The 27,170-nt window shown below is 36.0% G+C and overlaps 2 protein-coding genes across 4 annotated transcripts in view; both read right to left on the reverse strand.

Annotated features, from left to right (window-relative positions):
- cul1a (cullin 1a) overlaps positions 1-5,283 on the reverse strand; it is a 42,906-nt gene extending 37,623 nt beyond the window's left edge. For 2 of the 3 annotated variants that reach the window (XM_021478841.2, XM_073912308.1), the window contains exon 1: positions 5,087-5,283. The gene's annotated coding sequence lies outside the window, so the exon portion shown is untranslated. 3 annotated transcript variants of the gene reach the window in all.
- A 6,492-nt stretch (positions 5,284-11,775) lies between these two features.
- The window catches only part of cntnap2b (contactin associated protein 2b), a 90,585-nt gene continuing 75,190 nt past the window's right edge, over positions 11,776-27,170 (reverse strand). Inside the window, 7 exon segments of the mRNA NM_001302242.1 lie at positions 11,776-12,496; positions 13,763-13,837; positions 17,492-17,719; positions 21,116-21,209; positions 21,315-21,448; positions 22,874-23,104; positions 23,522-23,758. Coding sequence (NP_001289171.1) covers positions 12,297-12,496; positions 13,763-13,837; positions 17,492-17,719; positions 21,116-21,209; positions 21,315-21,448; positions 22,874-23,104; positions 23,522-23,758 — 1,199 coding nt within the window. The 3' untranslated portion in view covers positions 11,776-12,296.

A 27,170-nucleotide genomic window follows, 5' to 3' on the forward strand; every position in this document is an offset into this window, starting at 1 on the left:
AACCCTAGTACGCACAAAGCTGTAAATGTGCGTACGCAGAAAAAAATTCAGATATATGAAACACTGCGTATGCCGAATCTCACGCATATTCTTTTGTACATCTGAATGAACGTGAAACTGAGCGCAACATGCACGAGCACAAAACCCCTCCCTGCCTCCTCCCCTGTATGAATATGCTAATGACTATGCTAATGGCAAAACCCAACGAAAAAGCAATGGCAAAATCAAGCAAAAAGAGAAACTTTGAACAGAATGTGAATTGGAGGTGCTGTTTTCGGAGGTAGACCGGAGAAAAGCAGTGTTATTTGCAAGTTTGTTCTCCGGAATTAACAACAAAAGAAAAAATAGAGTGGGAGAGATTAGCTGATGCGGTTAACACAGTTGGGTCTGAACATCGCACTGAGTGCATTAAAAAAAGAAATAGTGTGGTTTATATATGTAAAATGTTGCAGTACCCTTAGCAGTCTCAGTGGCGCACCTCGTAAGACGCATGTGATCATGTATTGACACGTTCGAGCATAAATTCGACTCGAATCCAGCGTCTGATGAACTCTTTCTTCTTTTTTTCCCCGCTACATATCAGATTTTGCCTAATATTTATCACGAGAAAATCATCAATAAGTTTGTGCATTATATTTTATTTGCACATTTATTGAATGGAAATGTTTCTGATTCACGCATGCAAATTCATCTTCAGATAGTGTCTTTATAGCAATGTGCGTGCGGTAGATCGCTCAGATTACATTGGGAAAACAGGCGACTGCTGCAAATTGTGCTTTAATGTTTAGCTGGTCAACTGTATGGTATGGAAACCTTATATACCTGCTGAACCCGTCTCATACAGCTGCAATTGCAAGGCTCAAAGACACTTTGTAGAGAGGAATTTAACACAACTGCCTCTAGGAGTCGCCAATGGAAATAAAACAGACACGCACAATAAAATGTGCGTACGCCAGCCAGAAAGCTGCCATGAAGCTGCGCACATTCCCACGTTCAGTTCATTGTTAGTAAATCCAAACGTGAGCGATTCTGAGCATGATACCTGGCGTACGCAATGTTTTTGTGCGTACGCAGCGTTGATACATGAGGGCCCAGAGGTTTAAAACCTTGACTAAGGACTAGTTTATTTCTGCTAATTATCATCTCCTTGGTTTTATTAAAATTGATCTAAATGAACACCTTTTACACCAATTTTGAAGCAAATTTATATAATTATAGTACATGGTATCTCCTTCTGTTCCTATTTTAGTGTATATGTACAAATAATAAAAAATAAAATAAAATAAAATAAAAGTGTAAATGTACAAGTATAAAACCAACTTTACCTCAATCACTGCTAAGGTCAAACTCATTACTAATCTTTATTTTTTTGTAGATTTGTGCTCAATCCTAATAACAGCCCATATTATTGACCGTCACAATGTTTATTAGACATCCATTGAGACCGATTGAGGTAAAGGTAGTTTTATATTCACACATTCATTCAGTGACAACTTGTGACAGACTCCCTATATTGTTTACCATGGTACAAAATCAGTTTGCAGACATTTAGGTACAGACATCTATTGTGCGCTTTTGGCAGTTTTTTCCTGTCATTTTAATATTGTCCATATCGATATCGGAATTATATTGTATCGACGGAAATTAAGAAATATATTTTGATTAGGGCTGGGCGATATATCGGGTTCTGGGGATATATTGATATGATTCCCCAACGCGATGGCCACACGTGCGCATTCTGCGGGAAACAGAACGCTCCAAGGCAGCAGCTCGCAAGCTCCACTTGCACAAATGTGCGCATGCGCAAATGAATGATTCACTCCATGAGTCAAACAAAAGATTTGATCAAAATGAACGAATCGTTCAAGAACGACCCATCACTGACGCGACATGGAGGAAGATGCAGTGCCAGTGTGGTGAGAAATCTATCTGACTCGCATACACACGTCACACAGTGCCTAAAGCTGCCACAGCGGTTAATCAGATACCTTTTATCGATCTTTTCTTCCGCAAATGACATCAAGAACGAACACAGAAGCCTTGTCAAGTTGACAAACAGCACCTGAATGTGTTTATAAGAATTAAAAACGCCAAAATGGGAGAAATTTATACCACATTTCGAAAGAGAAACCACCTGATATTCACTGATTAAAAGTTCAGTATTTATTACACAACGGTCTATTCTTTACATTAACATTATAACACCTTTAGCTCTGCGTTCTGATCTGTTATAATGACTGTTTACATTTATATGCTTCACCAGCATTTCACCACAGTACTCTGAAACTATTTCGTTACTTCTCATATCTATAGTACACAGTCTCATCTATAGAGATGATTCATTTTCATCTCCTTATTTAATATTTAGTAAAACAAGTTTAGTCAAAACAAAAGAAAAAGTGGAGGATTGTTTATATGAAGTGAAAGAACTCTCTTTAGATATCCTCGATATGTGCACTGTTTAATAATTGTGCACAATACAAACATGTAAATGTGTAACTACTAGGGTTAGGCATCTAAGCTATAATGCCGATCTGATACGCATCTCGATACAAAGAATACGATCCGATATATTAGCGATACATTTGTGACATTGCGATGCAACACGATACGATTTACACCCATATCATGATACAATGCGATAATTCAGCACTAACTGATTAGATCAAGTTTATGAGATGATGTAAGAAAGGATGCTGTGCCATTGAATGAGTTTGATTATTTATTAACCAAGCAAAACCAAGACTTTTTTTACAAACTGGCTTTTCTCTTAGAGCCAGAGTGTCAGTTTACAGTAGAAGGCCATTTTAGAACCTATAGCACATATTAAGTATTTTCAAGATAAACAAAATGTATAAGTGCAATATATATTATAAATGTATATATTTGCACTCTTTCAACATAAAGGTTTACCATTGCACAACAAGAATTGTGATTTAACTTTTCAACTATGAAAACAAGTTTTACAAAGATATATTGTGCCACTGAATATTCAAAACTTAAGGTCTTGAACTAGCAGTGTTATGTTGCTTTGAAACATCACTGTCACTGTAAACAACAGGCTAATAAAAATATAAATAAATAAAAATTAACAGGAGGTGTTTAAAACCTTCGTTCTCCGTGACACTAGGCTGAATATCTTTGCAGATGAACAATGCAATAGCATTCGTTATTGGCGTAGAGCGAGCAGAACTGTTGCGCATGGAGAAAACTTTCAATGCTTTTCTCACCACTTTTGGAGCTGGTAGCTACAGTTGAAGCAGAGCAGAAAGCCGGGGATGCAGGAACACTGGAAGATGCTTCAAGTGAGATATCAGATTAGTCGTACTGCCCGTGTATTATACAGATGTGCGGCACATTTTGCAAATTGCATCTGTTCTGTCAAGTCGTCCATCCTTTTTGCAGAATCCATAATGTTGCCATACTTTAGATTTAAAACTCAGTGAGGAATAAAATGTTTGTTTTGCTTCTCGCGCTAGGGCGCACCACTAGCTTCATCCGCACACCTGATTCACTGAGTTGTAGTGTAAGTGTACACATCCGCAAGCCCGTTGCTAATGCATACTTTATGTAGGTTGATTAAATTATGCGCCAAAAACAGGTTGACAACACTTGTTAATAAATAAAAAATACATTCTATATTAAAAATATAAGTTGTATTTTGGAAAAACGATGCATCTCGATTTGCTTACAAAATTTCATTCATCCTCTGCTGCTCTACCGATGCACTCGCATCGTGCACGCGCATGACTGCGTATCGATACATATCGGTTAATCTTCCCATCCCTAGTAACTACAAAACATATACAGTTGATTTAATTGTTGTTTGTAAATCACACAACTGTGGTATACCGGATTACTTATAAAAACTCTGTAATTGTGACATAAAACACTGTGTGTTTCATATTTACATTCAATGTGGTTCTTTTCTATCCTACAATACTTTTTTTGTGTTACTAGTGTTGGTTTTTTGCTCTGACAATGTAGCTGTGTTTTCTATGGCTCTGTTTACTTGGTTATTCGCGCAACAGCTGAGTATAGTGTTAAGCAGGAAAAAAACCTGTACTGTATTTTATTTATCAAAGATTTTGCGCAGCTGTTTATTTGTAAACAGAGAGGGAAACCCCTGTGTTTGAATTATATTTTGCTCAAAAAACGTTTTAATAAAGGCTTTAACTCTCAAGTAACCATTTATGGGAAAATACCGGATAGACATCGTATACGCTATTCCTCCTTAAAATACCGGGATATGATATTTTGCCCATATCACCCAGCCCTAATAGTGATATAATTTTTTGCCACATCGTCTAGCCCTAATCAAGACTGAGGTTAATTAACAGATTTATGCTAAATAATTTGAACATATTTATATTTATCTGATGCATTTTTACAGCTGTTTAATTCAGTGGATGTTTTCATCACACATTTGCCCAGAGTGTGGATCGTTGAGTTACTTAAAAATTTCAAAGCATTTTCACAAAATATGTGTCAAAATAAGACTTGTCACGAAAAATCATTCTGCTAGCTGAAACGGAGGAAGTTATGGCCAAATTAAGACACACAATCACCCTAGAGTGGATGAAAACATCCCACAGTACAAAAGGATTAAGGAGAACGTCCGAATGTGTGAATATAAGACCAAGTTTACCTCAATCTGAGGCCGTGTGACATGTCAAAACTGGCTTCATTTCTCATCATCTGAATGTAAAACCTGATCTAGTTTAGTCGGTTTGCTCGCCATGCGTACAAAACACTAGTGATAGCAAAAGTCGATTCAATTATTTTGCTTTATGCTAATATGTATATACCAGAACATCAGTCCACCATTAAACCCAAAAACAGACACACAATTAAAAGCTTCGTTATCCGTGCTTCATGTAAATACATGATGACTGCTGAGGCCTTTCCTCAAAACACACCAGAAATGCTCTATAAAACACGCAGAGAGCTTTAATTTCAAGCTATGACATGAGAAGCACATAACGCAGTAGTTATTGTGATGATTATGTATTAATTGGGGTTAATTACTGTGCGTGTTTGCGTTCAGGATTAAAGCTAAAGCTAATCGCTAATCTCGCGCTCTTACCATCATCCAGAAAGAACGACGAAAGCAAACATGAATCTCCAGCACCGCTAGGGCTCCTGGTCAGTAAGATTCCCTTTTGTGACTCCGAGTGCGTGTGTGGCGAGCTTTGTTTTTCACTTATAAAATAAAAAGAGCGACGCCGAAACAACGAACAGAAAAACTCCGTCAGCGCGTGCTCACGGAAACACAGTCCCTCCGGAAACAGAGACAAGCTCCGGCAACGAGCGCGGCCCTTGGAAACCGCCGTTGTGGCTGAAAGTTCCGCATTAGCATCCTGTCACGCGAATTATGCGATGATATGTTTTAGATTCAAAATAAACAATAAAATAAAATAAAATAAAAAAAATTCAGAATAATTACATATTCTGCACGTTAACCGCATTAATACGCATATTAGGTATTGACTAAATAATTTAGGATGATTGGGGAGAACTCCGTGCATAATGAACATTAACAAACTTGATTAACAAAGTGCCCATCGAAAATAGCTAATATTATTACCTTCCACAGTTTATTGAGAATTTGACATTTTTATTTTACAAGTTTTCAATAATGAAACACTTAAGAGCTTATTTTGTATGTTTTCTTCACATAATGCACAAAATATGCTTAAGTCCAAATTCAAAAACTCAAAATAGACACGTATGGAAAACTTGTCAACCCGTATTTATACTCTTTATTACTACGAATTCGAAAGATTGAGGTTTTATTATTATTTCAGTAAAATACAAAATTGTGGGTTTTACTAATTAAATGGGTCAATCCAACATCGTATGTATGAAATTGTTATAGTATTACTATCCCATGCCATATTTTTTGCCATGGTACAACCACAGTAAAAATTTTTGCAAGATGTTTGATATAGACATAAGTTATCTGAAATGTAACAAATCCACTATCTATGCAAAAGAAGCTATTTTTTTTCACAAATTCTTTATTAACATGTATAATCTATCTATCTATCTATCTATCTATCTATCTATCTATCTATCTATCTATCTGTCTGTCTGTCTGTCTGTCTGTCTGTCTGTCTGTCTGTCTGTCTGTCTGTCTGTCTGTCTGTCTGTCTGTCTGTCTATGATTCTTTATAGGCTACTATGCTTTATATAAGACTACATTATAAGCAGATTTAAAATGCATAAAATATACAATTTAAAATTAACATCAACTACACTCACAGGTCACTTTAATTAGCTACACCTGTACAACTGATGCAAATTTCCAATCAGCCAATCACATGGCAGAAACTCAATGCATTTAGGCATGTAAACATGGTCAAGACGATCTGCTGCAGTTCAAACCGAGTATCAGAATGGGGAGCAAAGTTTATTTAAGTGACTTTGAATGTAGCATGGTTGTTGGTGCCAGACGGGCTGGTCTGAGTATTTAAGAAACTGATGATCTGCTGGGATTTTTAAGCACAAACATCTCTAAAGTTCACAGAGAATGGTCCGAAAAAGAGAAAATATCCAGTGAGTGGCAGTTCTGTGGGCGCAAATGCCTTGTTGATGTTGAGGTCAGAGGAGAATGGCCAGACTGGTTGGAGCTTATAGAAAGGCAACAGTAACTCAAATATTCACTTGTTACAACCAAGGTCTGCAGAAGAGCATCTCTGAACACACAACAAATCCAACCTTGAGGCGGATGGGCCACAGCAGCAGAAGACCACACCGGGTGCCACTCCTGGCAGCTAAGAACAGGAAACTGAGGATAAAATTTGCACAGGCTCACCAAAATTGGACAATAGAAGATTGTAAAAACATTGCCTGGTCTGATGAGTCAGAATTTGGCGTCCACAACACGAAAGCATGGATCCATCCTGCCTTGTATCAATGTTTCAGGCTAGTGGTGGTGGTGTAATGGTGTGGGGGATATTTTCTTGGCACAGAGCAACTGCGTGATGCTCTCATGTCAATATGGACCAAAATCTCAGAGGAATATTTTCAGCACTTTGTTGAATCTATGCCACGAAGGATTAAGGCAGTTCTGAAGGCAAAAGTGTTTCCAACCTGGTACTAGTAAGGTGTACCTAATAAAGTGGCAGGTGAGTGTTTGTAACCATTTTGAAAAAAAAAAAAAAATACAAGTAATAAAGAGAGGATTACAGTAGGTATTCGGTAAGTAAAGTACAGTACAGTAAGATTGCAGTAAAGTAATTCAGTAAGTAAAGTTTTCTCATGAATCACACCTTTTTTTGTTACAAAAACAATCCAGTAGTTTATTGAGATCTGCAATGTTCATTAATGGAGGGTCATTCTCTTCACAACCCTCAACGAGAAATGACATTGCATCATAAACAACATGAGCATTTAAAAAAAAAAGGAACAAGAAACAATCGACTGATTACATTATAAATAAAAAGCCACATAAAGCAATTCTGATGTGACAAAACCTTAATAAATATGCAATTTAATTCATTTTAAAAGACCTAACAACAGATTGGTTATGCACAATTTTAAAACAACCCCAAATATAAGCAAAGCAGCATTACTGTGCTTTATCATAAACCAACTTTAGTAATCTATCTGATGGCTGAATAACACTCTTGTTAGTGGATTCATGTGAGCAAAGACGCTTAAAAGACCATATTAATAAACACCCCCAAAAATGACAGAAATGCTTCTTTACGTAATTCAGACATAGTTAAGAAATAAAAAAAAACAAGCACAATGAGGACACTATTCGAAATGGTTTGTACATAAATTTGTGCTGCTGCGGCTGATTTTAAACTAACACAACTTCTCCTTAATTATGGTCTTCAAACCTATCACAAAGTCCATGCTTGGCCAGAAGAAGCCTTCGAGGCACATTAAAAGACATCGGAGCAAATGAACCAGTCGTGATCATTTACTACTGAACCATCCGGAGCTTCCTTGTTTTAAAAATGCCCCTATTGTGCTCACGTAGTGTGTAATGTAGGGCTGCTTATAAATGTAAAAGGTCAGCAACTTTTCAAATATAAATGAACTTGTAATTCACAATCACTTCTTTGTTTTGTAGACAACATGAAAGGAATCTTCAGTAATTCCTACACAAGTTTATGGCAAATTTGCATAATGCCAGTCTGTTGTCTTCATTGGCTGCCTGTTATATTGTCTTATTTAACTCTGAAACATTGCTGCACATGCTAAAATACACTGGAAGTGTTGAGTTTGGATAAAAAAACATGCTGTTTTCTGCACTGTGAAAGCAAATCCACTTGTTCCACCCATAACAGCAGAAGAATTCTCAAAAAGGCGATTTTTAGATAGACAGGATCATTGAAGCAACCATTTCAGGCACTAAGGTCATGTCCATTTTTCTCTTTGTTTTGGCCAAGAAATGAAAACGTATATTTTTAAAAACGCGGACATTGTGTTGTGGTGTGAACTGTGAAAATGGAGGCATTTGAAAATGATGACAGTGATGTGATGAAGTCATGTGATCAATTCGGCTAACATGGTGGATGACATTATAAAGCAGATGTTTTGGATGCTGTCCGTTTTGACAGCTTTATTAAAGAATAATGTCAGTTTGTACAGTACATGCTCCATATTTTTTCTGTTCAAATGTTTACTGGGAGCTGTTGTTCAGCGGTGGACAGTTTGACGAGGTGTTTCAAAGAGATGGAAAGTAAATAAATAGCTGGCAGATATAATAGCAGGTAAAAGCGTGTTATGACTATTCACATGGGCAGTTCATGAATGAAAGCATTTTCAGTTGTTTAAAAATGGATGATCGAAAGAATTAAAATGATAGCGTGGACATGGAAAGTTTTAGCATTTCAAATTTATCCAGACTAGAGTAGACGTAGCCAGGGGTGTCGCTAGAGGGGGAGTTAGGATGATTCTAAGGGCTCACCTACTTTTGGGGCCACCAAAGTTACTATTAAGGGAACCCAACAACCCCCCCCCCCCCCCCCCCCCCAAACCCCAGTCTTCAGTTTTGTCCACCACATCACCCCTCCCCCGCTGTTCTTCACTTTCGTTCTTGACACCACCCAGCCCCCTCCCCTTTTCACTTTCATCTGCGACAATGTTTCACATAAGACTTAGCCTAAGAAAAGAGCTGTGCATAATAATTGGAAAAGAGTATTTTTTTTTGTTTTATTTACTCTTAAACACTATAACTGAAACCTGGAAGAGTGGTTTTGCGGCTCAAAGGATGCTTTTTTCTGCAATGTGAGAGCAAGGCCAAATTCTATTTTTGTACCCCTACTCCTTCTTGCCCCTTGGCCCTTAAAACCGAGTGTGAAGGGGAAGGGCTTCAAAAATTTCCCCTCAAGAATTGGGACAGCACTAAAGCACCTGCACACGTTATCATATGTCACCGTGATCTCTTGCTTCATATGAGATCAGACGATCGCGACTGCTGTAGTTATTCCAGATGTGTTATTTTTTGGTATTTATCTTCAAGAAATCACTAAAAGCATATATTATGTTATCATAACCATATAATGTGACAAGAAGATCGTAATACTGTGCATTTAACACAGTGGCCATATTCATTTATGTAAACAAACCAAAAACAGCCTTACCATTATAGCAGACACTGTAAAAAGCTCATTCACAGCCACTAGACATTACTGACAGGGTATTCCAGTGTCATCGAGTGTCAGAATGTTGTGGGACTGCTATACAGGAGTTATTGTTATGGATTATAGATTGCGAAATTTAGCAGTTTTTATTTTTTTAAGCATGACAGTACAACACATACACAGTTATAAATATTAAAACATGTGTTTGTTTGTAGTAAAAATACAAATTTGTGGATATCCTTACTTCCGGGTGTAACTGTCTGCCGTTGTGGCTGATGTATTCTGGGAAATTTTCTTACCCCTTGGTTTCAAGCGTGGTTCTGAAAATCTTTGTTCGAAGGGCTATTCACCCCTTTCCCCTTCGCCTTCGAGCTAAAGAGAATTGGGACACCCCTAACCCTTGACGTGAACGCGCAAAACGAGGGGTAGGGGTAAGGGGAAGGGCTAAGGGGTAGAATAGGGATTGGGCCCAAATCTACTTTCTCCACCAATCAAAACAGACTTGAGCAGTCTTGACCAATCAGAGAAAAGCAGGCTCTCAAAAATGCAGGTTTTAGAGACACCGGATCCTTGAACCAACTATTTCAGACACTAAGAAAAGAGGTGGTGTTGTACATATTATTGGTAAAAAGTATATGTTTTGTCCTATTTAACTCCTAAACACTGTAACTGTAGCTGAGACCTAAACAAGTTAAGTTCTTGACCCAAAAATATGTTATTTTCTGCACTGGGAGGGCAAATCTACTCTTTCCACCAATCACAACAAACTGGAGCAGTCATCTGACCAATCAGAGCAAAGCTGGCTCTCAAAAAGGCGGGGTTTAGAGAGGCCAGATCTTTGAACCAACCATTTCATACGCTGTAGCTCTGCATTTAATTTGAGTTTATTGTCATCTTTAAGTCTCAAACACTGTAACTATAACTGCAACCAATAGGAGGTTTTTATGTCAAAAAGATGTTGTTTTTTTTGTGTGTTGCACATAAAACAGGAGGAGAACTCATGCTCAAACTAGGATGGTAAAACTACCGTCATTGTTTATATCACTGTGCTTACAAGTGACAAAGAATAGCTCAAATTCAGATATATGGTAATCTGAATATGGTTTCAGACATGCAATGCAAGTTACCAACCAATTACAACAGACCAGACCAGTCATCTGACCTATCAGAGCAGAGCAGCTCTCAGAAAGGTGGGGTTTAGAGAGACCGGATCCTAGAACCAACCATTTCAGACAAAAAAATAGCTGGAGCAGTGCATATTATGGAAAAAAAACATTTAATTTTTGTTTTATTGTCATCCTTACGTCTCAAACACTGTTTCTATAGCTGCACCATATAAGAGTTTGGGTTTTTATAAAAAAAAGACATTGTTTTCTGCACTTAAAAAAGGAGGAGAACTCATGCTCAAATTAGAATGGTAAAACTACCGCCATTGTTTATATCACTGTGCTTACAAGTGACAAAGAAAAGCTCAAGTGGTAATCTGAATAAGGTTTCAGACATGCAATGTAAGTTATCAACCAATCACAACAGACTGGACCAGTCATCTGACCAATCAGAGCAAAGCAGGCTCTCAAAAAAGGCAGGGTTTAGAGAGACCGGATCCCTGAACCAACCATTACAGACACTAAAAAAGAGCTGGAGCAGTGCATATTATAGGATAAGCGTTTAATTTTAGATTTTTTTGTTATATTTAAGTCTCAAACACTGTATCTATAGCTGCAACCTATAAAAGTTTAGGTTTTAATATCAAAAAGATGTTGTTTTCTGCACTGTGAGAGCAAATCTACTTGGTTGTGCTTAAAAAAGGAGAACTCATGCACAGAAGAGGATGTTAAAACTAATGACATTGTTTATAACACTGTGTTTACAAGTGAAGAGGAGGAGCTCAAATTCACAGCATTTGGTTTTGGACACGCAATGTAAGTGATCAACCAATCACAACAAACTGAACCTGTCATATGACCAATCAGAGCAGAGCAGGCTCTGAGAAAGGCGAGGTTTAGAGAGACTGGATCCTTGAACCAACCCTTTCAGACACTACAAAAAGTGTTGGTAATGAAAAATGTGTTTTTTTTAACCTCGGATTGACGAAATAAGAAAAACTATAAACCCTAACAGCAAAATAGGGGCACTTCAAGAACATTCACCCCCTCTAAACTGTCCGTCTGCATCATGTTATCCGTAGAGATTGAACAAGCACTTATGGAGAAACAGATAAATAACACTGAATTCTGGCAACTATAAAGAACATGAGATACAAAAGTGCTGCATTGAACATCGATGGGTGATTCAGAAACGCCATTGGCTGATTTCCATGCTACAATATATTATTATTGTCCTGAAGATGCTGACAACGAAACGCTTAAATACAATCAAACGTCATTATCGGAAAACATAAGTATGCATTCTGTACACATTCCGCTTTGTTCTATTGGAGTATTCGCTGCATTCGTGATCGCCGAACACACATCTTTTTTTTTAATCCGATCAGAAATATTGCAATGATAAAAATGCATCAGTTGTTGTTTAAAACTGTCATCATGTGTGCATGGGATGAATGGGATCTTACAGAAGTCCTTGTGCTGTACTCACTTACAAAATAATTACAGAACAGACATGCCAGACGTCGCCAAGTGTCCGTTTCACATGGGCTGCTGTCAGAGAGTGAAGCCCCGCCCCTAGGGGGTGTGGCTAAATGAACCACTCCTTCTTGCTCTCGTCGATGGTCTCTGTGAAGGCGGGGTCATTGACGATGATGGCAGCATCGGCGCAGTCTGCAGACTCCGCCCCTTTGGCCTCATTGGTGTGGTAGGAGCCCTTGTGACGGAACATGTGACGCACCAGAAACACCAGCGTGCAGAGGATGGTGAAGATCACCACTGCGATGATGCCTGCGTCAACGATATTACATATACATTTAGTCATTTTTGACAGAAGCTTTTGTCTAAAGCGACGTACAATTGAGTAGACATCCAGCGATTCAGCAAAAAGAGGCAATGCATACAAGACATGCTAATTATGCCAAGGAATTGTTAGCGCTCTGAGAATTACAGTAGGTGCTAGAGTAAGGTATATATGAAATATTAAATGACCATTGCATTGCATTGATTCAATGACAAGTCAAATTACTGTAGAGTTATTCTTTTATTAATTTATTTTTTATTAAAATATGATTTTAGCATGAATTAGCATGTTACTAGCATGAATTAGCATTTGTTTAGCATGTCTAGCATGAATTAGCATGTATCCACTATGATTCTAGCATGAATTAGCATGTATCTAGTATGATTCTAGCATGAGTTAGCATATGTTTAGCATGTCTAGCATGAATTAGCATGTTTCTAGTATGATTTTAGCATGAGTTAGCATATGTTTAGCATGTCTAGCATGAATTGGCATGTTTCTAGTATGATTCTAGCATGAGTTAGCGTTTGTTTGGCATGTCTAGCATGAATTAGCATGTTTCTAGTATGATTCTAGCATGAATTATCATGTTTCTAGTATAATTCTATCGTGAATTAGCATATTTTAGCATGTTTAGTATGAATTAGCCATTTTGTAGTAGGGTTCTATTATGAATTAGCATATTTTAAGCATGTTTAGTATGAATTACTGTTTCTAGTATGATTCTAGCATGAATTAGCATATTGCGTGAATTGTCACATTTTAGTATGCTTTTATCATGAATTAGCATATTTTAGCATGTCTAAAACGATTTACCATGTTTGTAGTATGATTCTATCATAAATTAACATATTTTAGCATGTCTATCATGATATGTTTCTAGTATGAATACGGCATGAGGTAGCATAATTTTAGCACGTCTATCATGAATTAGCATGTTTATAGTATGACTCTAGCATCAATTAGCATATTGTCAGCATGTCTAGCATATCAATATGTTTCTAGTATGCAGAGGCGCCGCTAGGGTGGAGAAAGTTAGGACGATTTTAAGGACCCACACCATTTTGGGGCTCTCAGGTTTACTAATAGGGGCCTCACAACCTCCTTACATCACCCTCCCTCTTTTAACTTTAGTCCGTGAACTACCCCTCTTCACTTTTATCTGCGAACCGAACAAAGACCCCGCCTCCCCACAATCCCCCCCCCCGCTCACTTTTATCAGTGACAAAGTGTGTAGAAAAAGCATATTTCACCTCCGATTATTGCAGAGTCTCTGTTGACTCCATCTCGACTGATGCGCTCCTCGTTGAATGGGAACTGAGCACCGACTTAAAGAAAAAAAAAGTTCATTGAGTTAAAATGAGTACAGCAGGTAAGTAAAGAGCCAGCATTTGATTTAATATAACAAAATTAAAAATTATTAGCCCTCCTGTGATTTTTGTTTTCTTTTTCAAATATTTGCCAAAATTTGTTTAACAGAGCAAGGAATTTTCCACAGTATTTCCTGTAATATTTTTCCTTCAGGTGAAAGTCTTATTTGTTTTATTTCGGCTAGAATAAAGAAGTTTTTAATATCTTTAAGCCATTTTAAAGTCAATATTATTAACCCCCTTAAAGGTGTTTTATGTAAGTTTTTGACTCTTCTAAAGCATAAAAATACCATAATAGGTTTGCAGATATTAAAGAAACATGCTAAATGAACATTCTTGTTTATCTGAAAAAGTCAGATATTCTGGATTAGAAATGTCTTTTACATGCCGGAACTGCTGTCTTTGTTTTGCTTCTTTTAACCCGCCCGTCACTTTAGCCAATTATATTTCAGCCCTCCGGGCTACCTTGCTGGAAAACAGCGCATTTCATTCATTCAGTCATTTAGAAAGACTCTCAAAGCATGCATCCATGACTGAAATGCGACCTCCGGTGCAGTAGCAGACTCTGAAATGAGACGCAGATTCAGAGTTCCACGTAAACATTAGGTGCATAAACATTAGGTGAGCAGGTTACATTGTAACCTCATGTCCTAACAACACGCTACGTGATGAGATTTGCAGTGATAAGCGATTTGGCTGTTTGCGCCAGACGAAACACGACAGAAATTTAAATACAGCCATTCAGAAGCACAGAATATGCACTCACTCACGAAATGGTAAGATTTATATTCTGATTAATACATATTAAACCTCTTTAACTTTTTTTAAATGTACATGCTGAATCACTGATATGTGTTGGTTTTGAGTCACAGTTCTGAAGTTCAATTTCAAACAGTTTAATTTTCAAAATCTGAGCTGAACTATCTGCTGCTCTCAGTAGTACGGCAATAAATGTCATGTGAAACAGCATTCAAACTCACATTATTAGCATTTAACACTGAATAAAGCACATAAGGTGCACCAGAGGTGATCATTGTCAGTATTCTGTTTAGAGCTGTAATCGGGCCATAAAAACTAGGCTCGACAGAGCCCAAGCCTGACAGGTACATTTTGATTGACAGCTTTATAAAACCCGAACCCGTTTACAGCCCGACATTATTCAAATGTGCACAGGCACACAGCTCTTTTGCCTTTTTTCAAGAATGAGTTATTTATATGTTTTAACATAATTTATTCGTAACAAACGTAGAATATATGCCACTTGGAAGTTGGAACAAAGAAATAAAATAAGTCCTCTGTAACATCGTAACATCTCAGCACTCTAGGTACATAAAGTTAGCCTTTAAATTGGCCAACACACCAATAAAAAAATAAGTCTTTCCTAACAAATTAAATTAAAATTAATTCTAAATTTGGCAATTAAGATAAAGGCTCTGCGAGATTTGTTTCGCCACTTTTCATAACAATCTGGCATTGAGGCGACGGAATATTAAAAGAATAGCCTGATGCCAACATTAGCCTATATACTCTGTCTACAATATGATTTCATAGCTTAATCAATATTTATTTATATTTTAAAAACCCTTTACTCACCAGGACTAGGCTACATGTTATTTTTGTGGAGGAACATTATTGAATCCACTGTAAATAGCCCCTTTCACACATACAGACCTTTCCGGAAAATTGCCGGCAATTTTCCGGAAAGGTTGTATGTGTGAACAGGTCCTTTTTGAAAATACCGGTAAATTTATTCTGGCTATTTTGCGGAAAGAGAAGTTGTAAGATTACCGGCAATTTGCCGGAATGCTGCGCTGTGTGAATGCAGAAGGAAGATTGCCGTAATAAGCGCGTGCACGTCTAGAACGTGCTGACGTGAGACGTCTGCTTTAGCCAATCACAACAGTCAGACGCATTTATGTCCGCGCGGTTTGTGAGGATAAAAGCCTTTGAATATTTTTCCAGACGCATTTAGCTGCTAGAAGTTAGTCAGATCACGTTTATATGTTCTTCTTAATGCCAACTGTGTAAATAATCATCGATGAGAAGCTTATGATAAGCCGTTGTTTGTTTACCTTCAAGCTTTGCATGTGCCTGTGAAACAGCCTGTGAGCGCCAGCACACGCACATATTATGAACATCTCGACATGCGAAAGTGATCCTGCGAAAGTTGTTCACAATATTGATCATCCACAGAGTTTGTAATTTAGTCAAATGTTTACAAATACAAGCGCAGACGTTTAAAGCTCATTTGTGGTGAATGATGTCAGAATTTACCGGTATTTTGGAATGGATGTGTGAATGCTCTTTTCCGGAAAATTTCCGTAACGTGCTCGCCTGTGTGAACAGCGCTTTTTTGAATATACCGGTAAAGTCGTTCCGGAATTTTTCCAGATATTTACCGGTATCACTGTGTAAAAGGGGCTAATGGCTTTAGCATAGTCCTGCGCTCAGGATGGTGTGTCCAGCAGCACCGAACACCCTTTCACTGCTGCTGCTACAACCCGAGATGCACAGTACTGATCTAGCTAATTTTGCAACTTTTGGGTAGGAATTTTTGATCATTTTTACCAACCAAGAACATCGATTTAATTTTCCATGACAGCAGTTTCAATGTAGTGAGTGGCCTCATCATCTTCCCTGTCAGCTTGCTGTGCTGTTTAGTGATCTACCGTAATACGCAGTGTATGAGTGACCGCAGAAATACGCCGCTAGAATGACAGGTTCTTTCTGAACTGGTGGCTGGCCTGACTGCAGTCAAAATTAGTTTTTTTTTACTTCTCCGTCATCTTTTGTTTCACCTTTGCAAGGAGGGAATTTATTGTTGTAACAAACAATTTAATTTCTTTCTCGCGCTAATCGAAATGCATCACATGACTGTTCATTTACTGCGCAAGCCAAGCCCGGCCTGACCCGACCCCGTCTAAAATGATAGAAATTAAACCCGAACCCGTCAGGTCCCGCCAGGTCCAGGCAAAGATCTTCAGCTCTATTTCTGTTGTTCAGCGACAAGAAATAGAAGCCGTTTCTAATATATCAATTTGAGGTGTTGGTTAGAGCAAAAACTTCATTTAATACGGAAAATATTCTTTCTATTGCGTGCTGTTGCTTTTAATTACAACACGATTTAAATCAGTCTTTAGGCTTGATAGTCAGGCTTGGTCCTCTGGGTCATCTGGCAACCTGCACTTGTGTTTATTTTAATCCAGGAATGCAATACCTAGTTCAACCCCTGGGTGTCAAACTTACATACTGCACCTTTAAACAATATTGTTTTTCAATTGTCAACAGAACAAACCATCATTATGCAATAACTTGACTAATTACCCTAATTAACCTAGTTAAGCCTTTAATGTCACTTTAAGCTGTATAGAAGTGTCTTGAAAAATATCTTGTCAAGTATTATTTACAGTCATCATGGCACAGAAAAAATAAATCAATTATTAGAAATGAGTTATTAAAACTATTATGATTAGAAATGTGTTGAAAAAATCTATGCTAAACAGAAATTGTGTGAAAAATATACAGGGGAGCTAATAATTCAGGGGGCTAATAATTCTGACTTCAACTACAGAACACAATAAGATTAGAAAGAGTGCATTTCGATTCAGTCACCTGACTCTGGGTGCCAGGGGTCAAAAACAGCAGACATGGGTGGGACGGTGAGCGGAGACGCGCCGCAGTTTGACTCCACCAGGACTCCCTGTATGGAGGCAGTGGACGGGCCGGTCCTGAGCGCCGCCTTCAGAGGAGAGATCCGGTTGAACTGAACTCTGGACAAACAGCCCACGAATCCTGGAGTGTTGTATCGCTCTATCAACACCGGATCAATCTGACCCGTTTCTGAAAGACACACACAACAGCACCAAATATCAGCTAGAGGGATCAACAGTGTTAATTAAAATATTCAAAATCTGACAATTTACCTTATTACTGTTAATCTCATTGCAAAATGTAAAATGTAGTGCTGGGCAAAAATTAATCGTGATTAATCGCGTGCAAAATAAAACTTTGCTCAATTGGTACTAATGGCTCCCAAGTGTGCCAAGGAAATATCCCCCACACCATTACACCACCACCACCAGCCAGAACCGTTGATACAAGGCAAGATGGATCCATGCTTTCATGTTGTTGATGGCAAATTCTGAGCCTACCATCCAAATGTCGCAGCAGAAATCGAGACTCATCAGACCAGGCAACATTTACAAATTTTTAAAGTCACTTAAATCCCCTTTCTGATGCTCTGTTTGAACTGCAGCAGATCGTCTTGACCATGCATAAATTAATTAAGCTGCTGTCATGTGATTGGCTGATTAGAAATTTGTGTTAACGAGTAGTTGGACAGTGTAAATACACACATGTATACATATATTTGAGAAAATGTTTATTTATATTTAGATACAAATTATATTATACAAATGATATATCAGTTTAAATATTAATATCAATTTCACTGTGGCGACCCCCGTTTAATAAAGGGACTTAGCCGAAAATAAAATGAATGAATGAATGTGATTTTTTTTCTTTAAATATTTTCTAAATAATGTTTAACAGAGCAAGGATCTTAAAAAAAGATAAAGAGACATAAAAATACTTGTCATCTTGACTCTTTTGTCATCTAGAATTTTAATAAAATTTTACGATACGGTTTATGTAGTATTTTTGATCAATTAAATGCTACTTTAGGGTGACGTAGTGGCGCAGTAGGTAGTGCTGTCGCCTCACAGCAAGAAGGTCGCTGGTTAGAACTTCGGCTCAGATGGCTTTTCTGTGTGGAGTTTGCATGTTCTCCCTGCGTTCGGGTGGGTTTCCTCCGGGTGCTCCGGTTTCCCCCACAGTCCAAAGACATGCGGTACAGGTGAATTGGTTAGGCTAAATTGTCCATAGTGTATGAGTGTGTGTGTGTGTGGATGTTTCCTAAAGATGTGTTGCAGCTGGAAGGGCATCCGCTGTGTAAAAACCTGCTGGATAAGTTGGCGGTTTATTCCGCTGTGGCGACCCCGGATTAATAAAGGGATTAAGCCGACAAGAAAATGAATGAATGAATGAATGAATAAATGCTACTTTAGAAAAAACTAAACAAAATCTTACATTATCAATAAGTGTGAAGATGTTTTTCAGGTTTTAGACGGTCATCCAATAAAATTTTAAAAAGTCACAGGAATATTCATCAAAAGGAATAATATAATTAAAAAATCAATTCAGAATATTACAGTTTTTATTATATTTTTTTATTCAAATGAATGCAGCCTTGATGAGAGATTTAAAAGGAAGCTCTTAATCAAATTTAAGTTGAGTTTTGTTTTTCATTTCAATTCAACATCCAGTGGCCATTTCAATTACACTGTAAATAACATCTGTTAATTACAGCTTCCATATTTTGTGTGTTTTCTGTTTATTTAAGCTACAATGTAAAAAAATAAACCTACTTTTACAGAAGAAATTTTTTTACAGTAATTTTTTTGTCATTTCACATTATATTCAAAACTTTGTAAAATGATAAATACTCTCTAAATTAACAATTTGACTTATATTTTAGATACTTTAGTAATAAAGACTAATTACTGACATTTGTGTTTTTGATACAGGGAAATTACAGTGTTATTTTTACAGTATTCTTTCTGTTATTTTAAATCATATTCAAAAGTTCATAAAAATTACAAACAATATCTGTAAATTAACAGCTTGACTGTTATTTTATGTACTATATAAGTAATGACAAATTACAGCAATTTGTCTGTTTTATACAATAAAATTGCTGTATTATTTAAACAATTTTTTTTACAATAAAGTGACACACTAAGATTGCTTACATGCACCTGTTCCGGATTCCGCTGATTGCGCACACACACACCCACACCCACACCCACACACCCACACACACACACACACACACACACACACACACACACACACACACTCGGAGGATCGTTATGAACTGATTACATGGACTTTAAAAGCAGCACACCAATTGCTTAGTCTTGTTATACTGTTACTGTGAACATTATGACGCGTTTCTCTTCTTTTGCCTTGCTGTGTTTGTTAATTGTTTACGCTGTTTGCTGCCGGGACTGATCATTTGCTTTTTATTAGACCATGACTCTGGATTCCCTGCACACATCTGTTTGCAGGTCGCCCCTGTGTTGACTGTTGCTTACCTGACCATCTCTGTGTAATAAACCTGCATTTGGATCTGCACTCCTTTGTCAGCGTCCCCTTAACGTTACAGTTCCATTTTATTTACGATTTGGAACTGAATCATTCCATATAACTTAAACCTCTACATGTTTTACAGGAATACTATGTACTTTATACTTCAATAAAATGTAACTAATGTTATAGTTGTGAGAATTTTAATTAGTTTTATCTCGTTTGTTGTTTTTTCCACACTTTTTTGATCCAAAATAAAACTGTTAAATTACGACCATGAGTATGTCTTGGCATTATATTAAAGGTGTTTACTTGTAATGATTTAGGGAAGATTCTTTTAAATAACATTGTTTTCTCTTGAACTTTTAGAGCAGTCACTTTATTGATGGTGTTCGATCATAATAATCTAGGAACAGTCTGTAAAATAACAGTGTTTCTCTGTTAAACTCTTATTGTGTAACTTTATTGTATGGATTTGATCGTAATAATCTTGGAAAAGTCTGTAAAAAGACAGTGTTTTTCTGTAAACATTTTAATGAAAATATCTGTGGATTTATCATTTTTTGCACTTTATTTCAACAAATTAATTTTACCGTAATTTTATAATTTTTGTTTGGCAGCAGCAGCTGCCAGTCATTTGACCTTTTTTTTTAACGAACTGTTTTTTTTACAGTGTATTGAGTTGCATTATGGGATGTTGATCTCTGCTCTGTCAATTTTTGATGTTGAAAATTCAACTTTACAGTTAAACAAAGTCACTTTTATTGACATTTTAGTAGTTTGAAATAATATAAATAATATATAGAGAAATGAGTCTGTAAAATAACAGAAAATGTAATGGCAGTTAGTTACAAGGTGTTTGTAGTGTAAGATACATTACCATCCCGGACAATATATCACTTTAATCTATCAAAAATGTCAATAAAATTCACTTTTTTTACTTTTCAAGGTTAAAAGTTGTTGGAAAAATTCTAAATCATTAATTAAAATAAAAAAAATTAAATAAAAAAATAAAAACATGAATAACAAAATATGAAAACCTGCTAGATAGATATTTTTACTGTGTGTAATTTGGTCCTAAATGCTTACCAAACACCTTTCCAAGGAAAATGGTCTTGACCAGGTTGAATTCAGTGTCTGAGGCTTCAGGAAGAGTGTAGCTCGCTGTAGGGTAATGATCCACCTGCAACAATAATCCAAGAATAAAGTCACCATAAAGTTGTGTTTATGAGCATCTGACGTCCTTATCCAGACTGATATACAGTAGACAGAGACAGATATTCTGTACCTGCAGCTGAATGAGTCTTTCTTGTCGGCTGATGTTGACGTTATGAGGCTGACCGTTCGCCATGTTACGATGGTTTAGGCTGATGCTAAACGGTTCTTTCAATCCACCCAGATTATAGCGGATCTGCAGAGTACCTAAAGGAAAAACACAGTGTTGAGGGTTTATAAGCAGGGCTGGCTATTATCTGTAACTACAATCAAAATAGAGCTGAAATGACAAAACAACATTTTCATTACTGCTAGATGAAATAAAAGTGAATAAAATATCTAATTTAGTTTGTAAAAATCTTTACCTACAATGGAAACAAAATGTGGTTAAATATGGTTAATACAAAATGTGGTTAAATAATGTTAACAAATGGATATATATATGTAGTAAATATAACATTTATATATTATTGTTTTATATGTCTATGTACAGTTTCTATTTATTTTTTAGGTTATATACAAAATAAAAAAAAATAAATAAATATTAAAAATGATAAATAATAAAATAAATATAATAAATAGTAAATATATAAAAATAGATATTAAATAATTAAAAAATATATAATTATATGCCGATATATATATATATATATAGTCATGTTTGACCTGATCTGTTGTGACAGTCATGTGATCTGTTGTTTAAATGTGTTTCAACTATTTTTATCTCTATTATAAAATGTTGGTGTTTTAGCTTAATTTGTAAATATTCTCTTTTAACATCTATATGACCATGTCTATTTTAGTACTTTTTAAATGTTTGATAGATTGTATAATTTTTGTATTGTTTTTTCTAGGTTGTTAAGGGACAACAGATGAAAAATAGCAGAAATGCTAATTAATGTACACTGTCCCTGCCAAAAAAAAAAAAAAAAAAAAAATATATATATATATATATATATATATATATATATATAGTCATAATAATTAGCCCCCTTTTTAATTTTTTTTTCTTTTTTAAATATTTCCCAAATGATGTTTAACAGAGCAAGGAAATTTTCATAGTATGTCTGGTAATATTTTTTCTTCTGGAAAAAATCTTATTTGTTTTATTTCGGCTAGAATAAAAGCAGTTTTTATTTTTTAAAACACCATTTTTGGGACAAAATTATCAGCAACTTTAAGTTAATTTTTTTTTCGATTGTCTACAAAACAAACCATCATTATACAATAACTTGCCCAATTACCCTAGCTTGCCTAGTTAACCTAGTTAAACCTTTAAATGTCACTGTAAGCTGTACAAAAGTGTCTTTAAAAATATCTAGTCAAATATTATTTACTGTCATAAAGATAAAAGATAAAATAAATCAGTTATTAGAGAGGAGTTATTTAGTTATTTAGAACATTAGTGTTACCAATATAACTAAACAAATAAATTTTTTAAATTAAACTAATGAACATTAAACTAATGAACACATGAACATACTGCAAAAACACACACACATCAAGACATAACTAAATTTCCACTTATAAAAGCATTTCAACGTCAATAAAAACAACATCATCTAAGGCTATTATTAAGAAAAATAAATGTGTCCCTCATATCCCCAAAGCTTTAAATCAGAGTTGTCTCACCATTGTGTCTCAGCACTACGGCCAGGTAGTCCTGTGTCTTTGAGCTGATGTAGATGAGGACAGCCGGCGTGTTGGATGTGCTGAAGCTAAAGCTGAGCTCCTCGTGCGTCAGATTACCCACAATGCCCAGCACCGCAGACTCGCCTTCCTTTAGTGCAGGAGAGGAAGTGCTGCTCTCGGACATCAGGTCAAAACGCACCAGCGTCCCACTCTCGAAATACCCTCCAACATCTGTAACAGAGACAAATGCTTACTTCTGTTCTGCCACAGAGAACACAAGCAGGGAAGATTTAAATGTGTTACAACACAGATTCAGATCATCTAACGCCTTTATTTTAACTTTATAGCACATATATAGCATTATTAATAGGGTTCAAATGTGAATTTTTAGGCATTTTTCCTTTTTTATTCAGTAAGGATGAATTTAAGTGATAATAATCAACATTACAGACTACAAATACATTTTTTTTTATTATTAAATTAAATATATTTATCAGAATTAATAGTCATATTTTTCTTACTTCCTGTCTATTTGTTGCATCATAAGTGCTATATTTATATTTATTACCATAATAACCAATGTAAAAGCTCCTTTACAGACACACTAAGCAATAAACATTTATTTTTTCATAATAATTTTATCCATACCATCATTGCAGAACGGCCCATCAAAGGCGGTCTGACTGCAGTCGCATGAGTATCCATTGTACTTTTCGATGCATTTTCCTCCATTCTGGCAGTGCATCCCATAACTACTACAGTGGCCCGAACATCCAGGCTTCACCCCCGGCGTGACCCTTGCCCTTCCCTCGAGATCAAGGGTCACTCCATTGACCTTTAGTGATCGAATGCAGCCCAGAAATCCTCTCTGACCACCCGAAGCACCTAAAGATCAACACGGATATAAAGAGATTTAAGTCTGAAACAATAAACGTTTACATTAAGGCCTTATTAGTGAACATGAACTGATAATTAAGCATGTGTTACATGATTTTTTGTTAATGTTAAATTAAGGCGAGACGTTTTAGGCAATTGCACATTATTTTCATGCTGCGGTGCTTTTTTGGTGCTTTTTTCAGTATAATGTAAATAAACTATCCAAAATACATGTTTACGTTTTTATTTATCCACACTTTATCAATTTGTATCTGCAGATTTTAATTACAAAACATATTGTTGGAATAAGATCAGGGGTCCGTTCTTCGTACGTGGATTACTCAGTTAGCTGGATTTGGATATTGACGATTTGACACGATCCAGGATCGTTTCGTTCTTCAAAGCTGATCCGAGAGTTGTTGTCATAGCAACAGTTCTGCTAGGTCAAACCTGATCGGGAGCAGGTTCAATTCATATAAACAGGATTAGATCGGCTTAGTTCAAGCAAAGATAATACAGAAAAAAGTATGTTCTGATTTCTGATATTTTCTTACAGTAGTGGTTATATACACTTGGGAAAATGGTACATATTTTTTAATTATATATATAAAGTTATAGTCATTAATAAAATAAACAAAGTTATACATATTAATAAAACTTCCCTCGAAGTTCGAAATGAAAGTACAAAGGCTGCCATCTGGTGGTGCAAAGAGAAAACTTATTGATATGAATTTTTTAGATTGCTTTAGTACAAATTGTGTATGATAATAGAAATGCACAATATGTGACTTTTTTTTTAAAGCAATAATACATTTATGCAGTCATGAACATGTTTTGACAGTTAATATGCCAGTGATTTGATGCTTCACAAAAGTTGCAGACGCCTTTACCATATCAAAATGCTTTTGTAAACAACCAGTTATTCTTTACACCGATAAAAAACGGCTACTATAATAAAGAAAATCTTTTCTAAATGTTGAACTAAATACATTAATATGCATTTAAATACATGATGAATACTCTTGACACATGAAAGTGTAAAGCCTGCAGCTCACAACAAATGTGGAAAGTTATTGCGTGTCATATTTAACAAGCCGTTTACAGCTAATTTGATGTAATTTTGCTCACATGGATAATTGAATATTAATCAGATGATGTCATTACGCTGCTGTGCCGTCAGCCAATCGTTGCATTGCTGATCATGATTTCGAGGAATGATAGATCTGTCTTTCACAACACACGCAGCGATCTCAGATCAGTTTATCCAGACATTCTAATCTGATTCGCGAACTAGTTTGAAGAACCAAATTAGCCAGAGATCAGTTATCAAGATTAAAAGATCCATGATCTGTCAAATCATCTTAGATCATTTAAGTGAGGTACGAAGAACGGACCCAAGGTCATTTTCAGGGCAATTTCAAAATAGAAAACTATAAAGCATTTTTTATTACTATTAGATAAAATGAAACCCAAATAAAAACATAATAATTTCTAATATTCACATTTATATTTATATTTATGTATGCTGCAGTAAGACAATGACCCAAAGCACACCATCAAGTCCATTTCTGAATGGCTGAAGAAAAACAAAATAAGGATTTTGCGTGGCCTAGTCAAAGTTCGGATCTCAATCCAATTGAGATGAAGTGGCATGACCTTAAAAAAGGCAGTTCATGCTTGACAACCATCCAATGTGGCTGAATTACAACAATTCTGCAAAGATGAGTGAGCCAAAATTCTTCCACAGGGCTGTAATGGACTCATTGAAAACGCATTATTGCAGTTATGAGCTTTAGGGGGCAAACACTTTTTCACACAGGGCTATGTAGTTTTGTATTTTGTTTTCTCTTAATAATAAAAACCTTATATTCAGAGCTACATGATTGTTTTATCTATGACTAATATTTAAATTAGTTTGATGATCTGAAACATTAAAGTGTGACAAACGTGCAAAACAATAAAAAAATCATTAAAGGGGAAGCACTTTTTAAAAAATAGTTTTATATAGTTTTTTTTATTTCATTAGTAGCAATAATAAAATGTTGTTTATAGTTTTAGTTGTATTTTTACTTACTGCTAATAGCCCTAATATGTATATGTAATGCAGTACTGTGCAAAAGTTTTAAGCTAAAACTAAATCTGTTGTTTCACTGATGGTATAATGGATATATGTGACCCTTTACCACAAAACCAGTCATAAGTGTAAATGTTTTTGTAATTTAAGCAAAAATTAGATATATACAGGGTGAATAAATGATCTTTCAGTTGATGGATAGGAGTTAGATTAGGTTAGAGTTTGAATTATTTTGGTTTAATTGTTTAAAAGACATGTAAAGGGCAATGTAGAGTGAGAGAGTCTGTCCTGGTTTGAGCTGCATTTCTACCAGTGTTGTTAGCAATATTGTCTGAGTTGTTGGAATTGGGAAAAGTACAGTTAGGTTTTAGTCCATAATGCCATTCCTTTTGGTAATGACTTCAGTAATAATAGTTTTCCTTTTCGGCATGATAATGATCCGCTAATTGCAGTAAAATCCTGTTTGGAGAAAGAAAACAGCTGGTGAAACACAGACCCTAATATTTTTGGCCCCGTTTACACTGCCAGTTAAATGTGACCCAATTCAGATTTTTTTGCTCATATGTGACACAGATCAGATCTGTTCTATGACCGTGTAAACAAACAAACACACACAAAAAGCATGAATTCTGATATTCAGAGATCAGTTTTAGACCTCCTTCATATGTTGAAATTAATCAGCTATAAATCCGATATGTGACAATGCTACTGTCATTAAAGTAGACAGGCAGGCATTACATTTTGTACGCCATTAAACTTGTGACAATGTGGTACTTCTTTGCCAATGATGACCCTTTCCTTCCTCCTCGGCCTCCAAATCAGTTTACAGTTAGGTGAACTTGGCATATTCCGCAGAACTAAAAACAAGACAATTTCTTTTATGGTGGCTAGTGAGGCGCAGATGCTAGAACCCGCCTTTACACATGCGCGATGTTGTAAACTGTATAGCAAGTGTAAACACATGAAATGAATATGGGTCACAATTAAAAGAATGTGTAAACGGAAAATCAGATATAGGCAACAAATCAGAATTAGGCATCAAAACCTGACAGTGTAAACGTGGCCACAGAGGCTGTATGAGATCACATGGACACAAAAAGAAAGATAAGACACTCTAAATCTAAAGAAGAACTCTGGAAAGTGCTAAAAGAAGCCTGATATAATCACACAGCACATTATTTCAGAAAATGGCGGGACAATTAGAACAAAACAGTTCAAGCTGTGTTGGGTGCAAAGGGAAGCCACATTAATCATACACTTTTGCTTGAAGAGGAAATGATGTGCGGTTGATGTTTTTTTTTAGTACATATTTCCTATATTTTCTGTTTGTTTTTAATAAAGAGATTT

The sequence above is a fragment of the Danio rerio genome, chromosome 2 (assembly GCF_049306965.1).
Source record: "Danio rerio strain Tuebingen ecotype United States chromosome 2, GRCz12tu, whole genome shotgun sequence".
NCBI classification, from domain to species: domain Eukaryota; kingdom Metazoa; phylum Chordata; class Actinopteri; order Cypriniformes; family Danionidae; genus Danio; species Danio rerio.